This window comes from Aplysia californica, unplaced genomic scaffold (genome assembly GCF_000002075.1).
Source record: "Aplysia californica isolate F4 #8 unplaced genomic scaffold, AplCal3.0 scaffold00100, whole genome shotgun sequence".
Lineage (NCBI taxonomy): Eukaryota > Metazoa > Mollusca > Gastropoda > Aplysiida > Aplysiidae > Aplysia > Aplysia californica.
In genome coordinates, this window is record NW_004797370.1 from 1,463,055 (window position 1) to 1,475,554 (window position 12,500).

General features: G+C 38.3%; 2 protein-coding genes across 9 annotated transcripts in view; one reads left to right on the forward strand and one right to left on the reverse strand.

The window, feature by feature from the left end:
• Nucleotides 1-6,018, reverse strand: part of LOC101845083 (sorting nexin-14) — a 56,416-nt gene extending 50,398 nt beyond the window's left edge. For all 4 annotated transcript variants that reach the window (XM_035968963.1, XM_013080811.2, XM_013080808.2 and 1 more), the window contains exons 1-4: nucleotides 5,843-6,018; nucleotides 1,398-1,466; nucleotides 961-1,012; nucleotides 593-672 (exon numbers count right to left, since the gene is read on the reverse strand). In XM_035968963.1, the coding sequence (XP_035824856.1) occupies nucleotides 593-672; nucleotides 961-1,012; nucleotides 1,398-1,466; nucleotides 5,843-5,940 (299 nt within the window). In that variant the 5' untranslated portion in view covers nucleotides 5,941-6,018. The remainder of the gene's footprint in view (nucleotides 1-592; nucleotides 673-960; nucleotides 1,013-1,397; nucleotides 1,467-5,842) is intronic.
• Nucleotides 6,019-6,130: 112 nt separating this feature from the next.
• The window catches only part of LOC101845456 (cyclin-dependent kinase-like 4), a 38,264-nt gene continuing 31,894 nt past the window's right edge, over nucleotides 6,131-12,500 (forward strand). For 3 of the 5 annotated variants that reach the window (XM_005095312.3, XM_005095314.3, XM_005095316.3), the window contains exons 1-3: nucleotides 6,131-6,284; nucleotides 7,618-7,936; nucleotides 10,293-10,520. In XM_005095312.3, the coding sequence (XP_005095369.1) occupies nucleotides 10,353-10,520 (168 nt within the window). In that variant the 5' untranslated portion in view covers nucleotides 6,131-6,284; nucleotides 7,618-7,936; nucleotides 10,293-10,352. The remainder of the gene's footprint in view (nucleotides 6,285-7,617; nucleotides 7,937-10,292; nucleotides 10,521-12,500) is intronic. The other 2 variants (XM_005095317.3, XM_005095318.3) reach the window with 1 other exon arrangement.

Genomic DNA, 12,500 nt, shown 5'->3' on the forward strand with positions numbered 1-12,500 from the left:
AACGGGGGAAATAAATCTTGAGTGATGCAAAAAATGAAAAGGGGGGGGGGGTGGACAAGAAGAATATGTTAGGAATGCTGAATTTTGTCCTGCAAGTCAGCATGACAAAGGGCATATGTCCTAATACTTCTAGCCCATGTAAATACATGGGAAAAAATGAAGCAATAAAGATATGTCTAAAATAAATATATATAACGAGATAGAAATGGATGATGGGGTATGAGGAGAGTCACCTCGCGCTGGAAAGTAAACAGTTTAGGGCCCATTTCGACAACCTGTAAGATTATCCCCGCACAGAAATAGTGCTGTTGCTGGTAAAAAAATATCACTTTCAGATATTAGAATCACAAACAGCAGAACAACATGCATGACAAGAAACTAATGACGAAATGGTACAATACATACATACAACGGAGGTCTCAAGTTGACAAAATGCCAAAAAATATTCACAAAGAAGTAGTTTATCATGTCTCCTTAATACATACATTGTGTACATATAATACCATAATTTTTTTAGGCCAAATGAGGTGTATTTGAATTTCAGCTAAGAGTAACAACGTGCATTGTTTAACTCAAAACACAGACATCATACCTGTGTCTGGGACATCTCTTCAAGCCACATACTGTGCACACAGTTTTCATCAAAGTCAGCTCATCATCTTCAAGATACTTCTGTCAAAATAAAGCATACCATTTTTTAATTCATATAAGAACTATATCTTCCATTTGTTCTGGTATTTGTTGAGACTAGTCACAATTGATCTTCCATTTCAAAACAGGATGCGACACCTTCATTCTGAGATTCAATACTGATTGACTGAGCTAACAATGCCTCCTGACTTTTGTTTGACAAACATGTCAAAGAATATAGAAAAATGCTTCAGGACAACATAAATTATTATATAAAAAGTTGTTATTTTCATGCAAATATAACAAGCTTCTGAAAATGAAATGACTCACCCTTGACTTCCTTGAGTATGGAGGCAGCAGGTTAGGTAGTACAGAATCGGGGCTGAAAAAGCACATAAACCGTTTTAAAATACCACTTTTTTGTTCTAACTGAGGGCAAAAAGCCTGAACATACTAAACAATACCAACACAATAATTTTCTTTTCATCCATCTAGGTACCATTTCGGCATTCTTCCGCATTTTGCAAACAAAATGATGTAACACCTTTCAAGGGAAGTCCGGAAAACATGCCCAAATTCTACAAAACAGGCCAGAACAATCAACTCAGTCTCCATTAATTAAAGAAGATCTTGGATGTGTATGCAGGATGTCCTGAGAGTCTGTTTGGTTGAAATAGTCCCATCAATGACAGAAAAAACCAAAAAAGTACAAACAACAACAGAGTTAATAAAACATGGATATTATAAAATAGCAAAAACAAAAGTACCTGAGAAAGCTGTATGCCAACACCAGACCTCCAGCAAATGCCCAGAAGATGAAAAACACATGGAAAAGGCTGAAATGTGAATTTAAAAATATGGAGCTGTGAAAACATGCCAACTAGGTATTCCGAACAATAAGGTCACTAAAACATTTAAGTAAATCATAATGATGACCCAAAACATTGCATGGTGACCAGTTCCAGTTGTGATCAGTGTGGAGAAGAGAAGGGCATGAACTTAAAATGGAAAGTTCATGTTACTGTATACACTCAGGAATGAAAGTGATCGTATTGGTATGTATTTACATTATTAGTCTGGTTGCTTGAGCAATTTTTATCTTCTTTTTTTTGGAGGTCCACATATTTTATGTCCATTTAAAAACACATTTCAATGTGTTTTCTTTTAACTGAAAAAGTTGATCAAAGACACAGAAACATGTAGTTTGGTAGTCACCAAGGACACCCAAGATATGAAATTCACTATATTTTGGCTGCCATGTTCTAGCTAATTTTACCTGGCAACTTCCACCTCCTTCAATCGCAACTTGACTTCAATCAAGATAGGGGAGTATAATTTCTTTCAATAAAATTAAAAGGAAGACAAATGGACAAGCTTTAAGATTATAAAAATAACTTTAAAGGCCCAAAATTAACGAGTGCCTGATTCCATTGCGTCATGACACATTTGTTAGCAATGAGCATGTGTATGTATGAATGAGTGTCAGTATACTGCCAGAGAATGGGTCTGTGAGGGTTTGCAATTGACAAGCGGAAATTTTCAGCCTAATCAAAAAGACCACTACCACACTAGCTAGTGCTTCTAGTTACCCTATCTACCCAGTTTTTTTCATTGAAACAGTCCTCTTGTGCTCAACAGTGGCTACTTTGATGTATAGATTTATATAATACTAGCTGGGCCCCCTTTCGATGAAAGGAATGATCGGTGCTTTAATATCAACTAAAAGTTATTGGCCTACTATATATATTTACTCTCTACTAAACGGGGGAAATAAATCTTGAGTGATGCAAAAAATTAGAAGGTCTAGATCTATACTCTCAAAACAAAATGCGCCTCATGAAATATCACTTCCGGATTTTCTAAAATTGCAGAGACAGAATCGTCGGCCTACAAAAGCGATCGGCGAAATAAAGAAATTTAGCTTTTTGCAGCAAAACGGCCTCAAAACTGAAAAAACGAAGTGCGTCATGATCTGGAGAATATTTTCAAGAATGTTTTGGTGAAAACCGCATCGATCGATGCAGCCATTAAAAAGCCTTTTGAATAGCAAAATTCGGCCACCACAAATAGATAATAGAAACCATGTAAGTGTCATGGCACTGTGGAATCAGGCATTCATTAAAATTCGGTGAAAAAAATACACATCTATCTTGAAAAGAAGTCATGACATTTGGGATTGAATGAGGTGGGGTTGTCTGGTTCCAGAAGTGAAATAAGTGAAAAAATAGCCACCAAAGTTTGGTAACTTCTACAGCTGAGACTGAGAGTCCTCGGAAACGGAAAATAAAAATTTTTTGTGCTTTTAATCAACTTTTTTCTGCAAAACCCACCTATAAAAGCGTATTAAATGGACATAAAAGGTGTGGAGCCAAAAAACAAAAATTCGATAAAGTTTACTATTACTATACCAGCAAAAAAATGCTGATTTCTTTGATTTCATTACTATGATGAGCGCCTGATTAGAGAGTACACCATGATGCCTCACATATTTTGTAGTGCATTTTTGCTGCTTAGCAAATGGACTGGTGTGTGATGTTGCCCAATACAAGAAAACAGTAATTTATTGTTTCTTTACTGCACCCCACAAAATATTCAAAAGATAAAATATAAAAATCAATAGCTATTGCAATGGACTGTCACGACATAAAATAGTAGATTCAGTTTATGATCAGGCTAGTGTAGAAACCAACACATGAACCATGATTCATTATAAACACTACATCTAGTCTAATTGAAGCCTAATAGAAGCCAGTCCTCTAGTTCTAGTTCGCAAGCAAAACCTGGAAAGATGAAGTACAAAGTCAAGAATCAATGTTATACAGTAAAATCCACACAAAAAGGTGTTTTTATATAGACTCAGAAGGTGTTGGCCAAAAATTTTAAAAATTGATACATCTACATCGCCAAACCAGTGGAAAAATGCCGGTTTCTTTGATTTCCTTATTTTGACGAGCGCCTGATTTCATTGGGAATGTCTCACTTATTGGGTGAATAGATGAGAAGAATAAGACCATGTGCTTTAAAAAATTACACATGTCCATTGGTGTGAATTTGTGTGTATTGTCTGATGTTGATGAAACCTCTCTTACTCTTACAGTGATCTTCAGATTAACAAAATGTTTTATTCTTCTTTGTTAACCCTCCCTGCCCTATGGGCATACACCCCGTAAATCATTATAATACTCCTCTAGATTCTAGTATCTGCACACATGGTACACCCTTAAAAACCTTTTGTTTCGTTCCTGTCTATGCTTCCACACAATTTTGAATAAAAAGAGTCCCTATCTTTTGAGCCCACTTGTCGATGCGATCATGTCTATTTTTAGTCTGCTATGCGTGCATGTAATAGTGTCTACACAATGAAGCAAGGTGTGTTGCCTTTCTTTCATACGTGAGCGAGACATTAAGTCGATACGTAAAATCAGGACATTTGCTCAGCCTCAAGTTGCTTACATTGTTTTATGGCTTTCTACATGCACGTCTTGTCAATTGATAAAGCCATCTTCTCTTCATTCTTCATTCTGCTGTCACATAGTTTGATGGGAAGCCTAGTCTTTGCAACCGATGAAAATTTAATACGCAGTGGCCGCCGTGAACGTAGTTGGCAGGCTACGTTCACGGCGCCCTGAATGCAGTTTAGTTTCCAGGCGCTTTTAAGGCTACATTCACGGAACTAAAGCTTCGTTTAGGGGAAGTGTCTATATCTATTGCCGGTTTAAGTCAGCCGGTTTTAGTCAGTGACGACAGTGATGTATTTAATATTTTGGCCAGCTTCAGTGTTCCATCCCAGGAGAGGAAGGAAAACGAAGCGCCTTTACAGAATTAAAGTCGGGATATGGGATTTGGAAAATTGGATACGGTACATTGGAAACAAGAGGTGAGAGATGGGAAACAGAAGGTGGGATTTGGAAGATGGGACTGGTTATAAAATGTGTACAATAATGACTGTATAGCACCTGGTCAGCCTGCGAACCGACGCAGAGAGAAAATGACAGGAATCAATTATAAATTTATCTCTTAAAATTATAATAACGCACACCCTCTCTCTCATTCTGTCTGTCTCTCTCTCTACCCCCCTCCCTTTCTCTTTCCTACTCTCTTTCTCTCCCCCCCCCTTCTCTCTCTGTTTTTCTCAGTCTTTCCCTCTGTCTTTCTCCCCCCCCTTCTCTCTCCCTCTCTCTCCTCTCTCTTTCTCTCTCTCTCACACATACACACACACACTGCCCGCAGACAAAATTGCACACTTTCAATTCGAGAGAGCTGGAACGTTCGTTTACACTCGTATATCACAGGCTGTCATACTCTAACACAAGATCGCGCTCAAGTCTCGTCCGGACGCGAGATAGGGCAATTGAAACATCTTGTTGGTAGGCTTATACATTTTTGTCATATATACATATATCTAATGCGTTGTTGCGTAATTGAGAGTTCATCGCTTTCCCTTACACTAGCAAGCTCTGAGCCAAAGCTCAGTGTAAGGGAAAACGACAAATGGTCGATCGGTTAAGGATCACTGCTTCATTTTCCTTCATCTTATGGGATGGAACGCTTGAAGCAGGCCAAAATATTAAATATACGTCACTGTCGTCACTGACTAAAACTGGCTTACTTAAACCAGCAGAGGACGCTTCGAAGCTTGAGTGCCGTGAACGTAGCCTCAACAGTACCTGCAAACTGCATTCTCAGGGTGCGGTAAACGAAGCCTGCAGACTACGTTCACGCGCCGAGAACGTAGCCACTGTGAATTTAATAAGAGAGTTGTGTTTTCTTTCTTAAGAACAAGCGTTCTGTGAGTGGAATGTCAGGAGAGATAGATACAGGTGCCTCACAATCATATCCCCCTCCCTAGCACCTTGGTTACTGAACAATGATATATTAGACTAGCTTTGACATAGAACTACGGCGGAATGAATTGTGTGCTGGTCTATGAAACCAATGTTGCCATACAGCCTATGCTAGACTCTATACAGCAACACAACTTGTTGCTTACTACAATGCTTATAGGCTAACAAACACTCAGATTCAACAAAATTAATAAGGCCAGGTCAGTCCCAACGACTTTCGAGTTTCACTGTTACTGCAGTCTGCATAAATCATCAAATGATAACAACAATGCCATATTCATATGATGAGAAACACTCTCATTCTGAAGTCGTCTAAACCACTCTCTGACTCTCTAATATCTAGATATCTAGTCGAACAAAATACTCACTTGTAAAATAATATATTCGCCAGTACTAGAACAAAACATGCTGTTGAAAACTTTAAGTGCCTTTGGGCGTAGAATTTTAGCAAATACCATGGAATCATAACGGTAAATGCATTGAATGTATGGTATAAAATTGTTTTCCTGTGGGATCCCCTCCCATCCACATCATGTTATTTCAGAATAGCTTCCCTTGGTTTAGACAGGAAGTTTACTTCTTTCAGTGATTAGATGTAAACGATATTTTGATTGGACAGAATCTATACTCCCATACCGGAAAAACAAAAGCATTGTTTGCGCAAGTCACAGCTTTATTTTGTTGTCACTGGAGACAAGAGCGATAAGGAAATGTGCAATGGCTGACACCAGACCACCGCCGCGATTCACATGTAACGAGGGCCACTGGCTTCCTGGCCTGTGAAACTTGCGAGTTGCGCGTTGTGAATATGTAAGTTATGAATTGAATAGACTTGTAGTAGTATTCTGTTTGTGGTTTAATTTATTTATGACTCTTTTTCGGAATGTACATGGGTGTCACTGAAGTCACCAGCCTAGTTTAAGACTTGTAAGATCAGACCAATTTGATTTTTTTTTAGACTGCAAAAACAAAGTTGACGTTTCACTCTGTGTTTTTTTTCAACTCTCCAGTGATTTGTTGTTCTATCCGTCCAACTGTCCACTTTTTTAGGGCTAAGACTGTAAAAATGTCTTGATTTTGGGTTGGTATGTGTTTATTAATTGCGGGATGTGACGTTTACTTCTTAAGTCTTAATTTAATTTTTGTGAAGAAAGTGGCTATTCTCACCCGCCCAGAAGTTCTCGCAAGATCAACTCCTCCCCTCTTCTCTCTCTCTCTGTCTCTTTCTGAATACTGTCTATCGGTGTGGACGATCAAATTGACCAAAACAAAGTTAAAAAAATGATGTTAAAACACAAAAGTAAATTAATTTGGTTGTCTACAAAGATGCTACGGCTATTTAACTTTTCGATAGCCGAACTACGCGGGTCGCCATTTTGTTTTGCCCGGAAATTCTCACGCTACTCCTCTCTCTCTTTCTCTCTCTCTCTCCACTGCCCACAGACAAAATTGTACGCTTTTAGTAGGCTACAGTTGTAATGGAACGTTTGTTCACGGCACAGAATTCTACAATTTTTCTGTTATCACAGTGTAGAATTCTGTGGTTTAGGGTGAACGCAAAATTTGGTGAACGCGCACCGGGTGAGAATAGCCACAAGACTCGCCTGCACTATTCTCACTCCGGGTGAGAATAGAGGTGGCCTTTTGTGAAAGATCGTGAATGGAAATGTTTCTCCAATCCAAGTCCTATACGTATCGGATTTCAATTAGCCTATGGCTTTTCATTTAATTGACCTGTTGTGCCTTTTGCGTAGTAGACACGGAGTTTTACTTCCCTGTGCAACATTTGATTTCACTCTGTAATTTTACTCTGTCTAAATGGTTAGATCTAGATTCTATGCGCCGTAAAAGTTTCTGTAGCAAATTATTAATTTGATGGGTATTGGTCTAGACTATGGGACAAGTTGATTGTTGATTGAATGTGATGTACACTAACAATAGAAATAGAATCTAGTAGTCTAGTAGGCTTAATGATTGAGGAAAAAGCTTCTTATAACCGAATAGCCATTAGTTGACTTTTATGAGATCAAAAAGGGCTTGGAGTCTCCTTTTGTGCATGTTGTAAATAATGTTTCATTATTTCTATTTTCCTCGTTTGATAATGATACTGTATTCTACAATGCAAACTTTCTTCTTTTTCCAGTTTGTTCCAGAACTGTTGGAAGAAAGAGCACATTCTCCTGTCGTTGTAACACTTGAAAGAAAACTCAATAATAGGCCTACGTACGTCACACGCCTTGTGTTTTACTTTAGATTATAAATCAGTGTGCTTCAGCTCAAATACCAAGCCTCAAAATGGAATTATTCCTTCAAACTATTGCTGTGGACAACTAGAAAATCAGCATGTGAAATAAAACAGATCTTCCAACATACCCGGATGAATTCTTGCCATATTTATTTTTCTGAAAAAGGGGAGACAACAAGAATTTAAGCTGGCGAAAGCCGGCGAAAAGAACTTTAAGGTATGTTGCATAGTACTAATTTTGGAAGAAAATAGTGCTATATTATATTATAATACTGTTATCTTTCTTCTCCTTAAATTCTTCTTTGTTCTCGATGACAGCAGCCAGTCCAATGTCGCACATCGCAGTCCGCTTCATATCTGAGAGACTGTGATAGAGCTTTCTCTCAAGAGGAGTGACATTCTGCAACGTCTGTGTACGAAGGGTGGTGTAGCGTGGGCAGTGCTAAAGGATATCATGATTGGCATCTTTTGAGTCTGTTGTGGCCACAACGGAGTCGAAAGATTGTGACCTTGTCTGCTCTATTTAGGGTGTAGTAGGGGTCACGTCTATTGTGATTAGGGTGGGATCTTTTCCATCTGTTTCTAATGGCAGATTTTATCAGCGTTTTATACTGTTATCCAAATTCTGATGTTTTGCTTGCCTGTGAACTTCTGTTATGACTGTCGATCCAATGATCATTTTGCTGATGGCATAATTGTGATGTTAAGTTTTGTATAACAGAAACATAAAAACCAACAGTGATCTATTTTCCATTTTTGCTACTGGTTGGCTATGCCAGTGGACTGGTAACATAGGGCTCTGTGTCTGTATTCTTTGCCATTTCCTTGATACTGCCCGAATAGGCTATATTTATCATTATTGTCGCTCTGTTGCCATCTTGTTTTATGGTTCTGTGTGATTTCCCTGCTTAGATGAAACTGACCATCACATGCCTGGGGGGGGGGGGGGGGGTGCACATGTATTTGATACTGACAGGTCGATATTGTCAATCTGAATATTGACATATGATAAGTCACCTAGTGGGTCGGATGCGGATGCTGTAGTGTAGTTTTGCTCCTTCTTTCCTATCAAACATCTATCTCCCCTTTTCTCTCCTTCTCCTGTTTTGTGTTTGTTACTCTTTTGTAATAACTCTGATCTTCGGCACTAATATGACCTTATTGTGTAGCATGCCGTAAAACTCTTACTAAAACTAAAATTAAATATGATTACAAAATATTTATGTGTTGATAATCACTGTATCAGAAACATGTTAATCATTTGTATCTCTTTGTAATATACATATACTATACTGTGTTACATTTTAAATGTCTTGTCAAACTTTGGCAAAAGTAAGAACTTGTGGGCCTACATAGTTGAAGGATGGTCACTTTATCTAAAAGTCATCATAACTGTAGACCACTTTGGGTGCGACTTCTATGGCTCTGTCAGCAAGTGAATGAGTGGGAGGTGAAGAGATTGGCAAATGGAATAGAGAAATGTGATAGAAAAATGTTTGTAGCAAGAGTGTTGAGCTACTGTTATCTTCACCAAGTAACTTTTGTGCTGTGGGGTTACTCTCATTGGTGCATCAAGTGGTCAAGTGATAGTAAAGTGTATGTATGTCAAGCAATATTGGTTTTGATAGACATTTCGTTGGTGGTCACAGGATTACATACTTGAAAAAAATCATATGTGAGGCAGCGAGATGAAATCAGGCGCTCGTCAAAATAATGAAATTGAAGAAACAGACATATTTGTGCCAGTTTGGCAATTTTTACCATTTTTTGTTTTCCAATTAAGAACACATTCCAGATCAATTTTTATGGGAAAAAAATGTTAATTAAAAGCACACAAAAAATGACAATTTTCAATTTCCACAGACTCTCAAGCTATGGAAATAACTAAACTTTGGCGACCATTTTCTAATTAATTTTACCTTTGAAACCAGGCGACCCCACCTTCTTCAATCTCAAATATCTTGACTTCTATTCAAGATAGATGGGTACTTTTTTCCCCGATAGCAAGCCAACTAAACAAGCTTTAAGATGATACCAATAACTCCACATGCCCAAAAATTGACAAGCTCCTGATTCCACCATGTCGTGACACATATGCATTGTTTGCTTTTAATGCATAGTGACACAAGGTATGACATGCATGTATACTACGTGCTTCATGTGCACAATTTTAGTTTTTATGCAGCGTATTCTTTTATATTATATGTGGTTTCCTAGAGTCAACAGTGAATTTTGTCTTCATAATAATCTTTACCAAGCAGACACCACAAGTATGTCTTTTGAATCCCACATTGAAACTATTTTCAGTAGGGCATAGCCTCCTAAATGTAGGTTAGATTATTATTTTGGAGTGCCTATGTTCCAGTTTGTATTCAAACTGAATGAACTGAGCTTGATAAAAACAGTCTACTCAAAAAGTGGCCCCAAGCAATGTTTACAGCTGTCTAGCATCTTATTGGGATCTCTTTCAAGTTGTGCTACCGTAAGTGAATATTTGGCTTGCTTTTATGCAGTTGCTTTTATTTCTTGTTTCTTGTGCAGTCCTTTGTGAACTAAATTTCCTTTCCTTTCAGAGTCCTGTGGGATCAGGTGCTGCAGGTGGGTCAGTTCTGAGCGGTGCTACTGCCCGTGGGATGGAGAGATATGAGAATCTTGGCCTGGTGGGAGAGGGCAGCTATGGGATGGTGCTCAAATGTCGACACAAGGACACAGGACAGTTGGTTGCCATCAAGAAGTTCTTAGAGTCAGAGGACGACAAAATGGTGAAGAAGATAGCCATGAGAGAGGTCAAAATGCTCAAGGTAGGTAACACTTTTACGACATTTTATAGTTCTATCATATTGTTTTGTGTAAGGGAAGATGAGGCATATATGGATAATTATAGACGGCTCGAGACTGATGATTTGATGGTGCCAGTCCACTAGACAATCTACTGCAATGTCTCTGTTCTTCTTGATGTTCTACCTCTGGACTGGTCTGACAACTGATCGAATTGACAGTGTCCTAGTCTACTACGACACTCAAAACTAAACATTTTCCTCGTTTTAAACTTGCTTGAGACTGTCTTTGGCCATATTAAAACTATTTTGATGGTTGTAGTTTGTCGGGGTGGGGGGGGGGGGGGGGGGTGATTCTGATTTCTAGAAAACATCAGGATGTTGGAATGATAGTACGAAAATGTATACAATTACCCTTCAAAGACTTTATGTTAAAATGCTAATTATTGTGGTAGACCATCAGGTGGAACACAGTCAGTCAGGCAGTACTTACGGTAGACCACATTATTGCAGTAGACCTTCAAAAAAAACCCGCACTGATTTGGGGGTTGTGCTTTCTTGTGTGTGATGCTACCATATTGTTTCATCTATACATAAAAATTATGAGAGTGGCAACACACTACTTCCAATACTTGTGAATAAACACGTTCAAATGGAAACAAAAAAACTGATATCCATACATTTTTTTTCTATTTGAACATGTTTATTCACCTCCTTTGACAGTAGCAGGTTACCTTTCTCAGTATTGAAATCAGTACTGTCCATCCTGCTCTAAATACCACCTCTTAAAGACATCCCCCTGTACAAACAATCAGTTCCCACTACTTTCTATATTATGATGACACTGTCTATGAGGATCATCTGTCTTAGATGACCTCTGTTCTCCTCGATAATGGGTGTTTGTCTTGGACGCGTTTGAAGGTGGCATATAAATATGTCAGCTTGATCTGAAACAATGACTTTCTGTCTTGTGCCCAATATTTTCTGACATTCAGTAATTAATACTTGCTTAGTAAAGCCTAGTGTACTGTGTCTTGGGAGATGTAGGCTTTCTTTCAAAATGTTTACTTTTAATTAATGTATTTGCCTCGCTTCAAAAAAGAAATGCAAAAAATGATGCACCCCAGAAGCGTTCAGTCTTTTTTTTTTGACATTACACCTGTTTCAAGGACAATTGTTCACTGCACCAGTTAGCCTCATACTGATTTATTTTGCAGACAACTGTTTTTTCTCGTCAGTATCGTCTAGTCACTTTGTTTCGGCTGTCTTTCCTTTTTCTTTCATCACTACTGAGAGCAATGCATGTATTACATTTAGACTGATAACTTTATGCCACGAAAGATCCTCTTAGCTTATCCTTAATTCTTTACTTCTTCTTCCATTATGGATTGGGTGAAATAAAAGGATTAGAACAAGAGTGACATGGGGGAAATTTCATAGGATGTATGTGTTCGTATATGTGTGTGTATATATGTGTAGGTGTTTATAAGTGTGTTTCTGTGTGTGTCTGTGTTTGTGTGTGTGTGTGTGTGTGTGTGTGTGTGTGTGTGTGTGTGTGTGTGTGTGTACGTGAGTGTGTATGAGAGAGAGAGAGAGAGAGAGGGGGGGGGAGGAAAGAGGAGGAAGTTAAGAGTTATGTGTTCAAGAAACTGTCTTGTCTGTGTTTTGCTGTGTGTAAGTGTTGGTGGAGAGGGGAAAGTGCTGGAAGAACTCTTTATTTTATTCTCACTCCTGTTATTTCTGTCTGTCAGCCTTTGTGTATTTTTCACAGCTGACTCTGATTGCTAATCTATATTTTTTGGTGTGTATTTTTTCTCCCTTTTTAACTCTAACATTACTTTTAGGCGTGATGGTTTGAGTATGCCAATGTAGTTATACATGTATGCAGTCATGTGAACGTGTGTGTGTATATGTGTCTATGTGTGTGTGTGTGTGTGTGTGTGTTTCTGAATGTGTGTGTGTGTGTATGTATGTGTTTGAGAGAGACAGAGAGAGAAGGAAAGA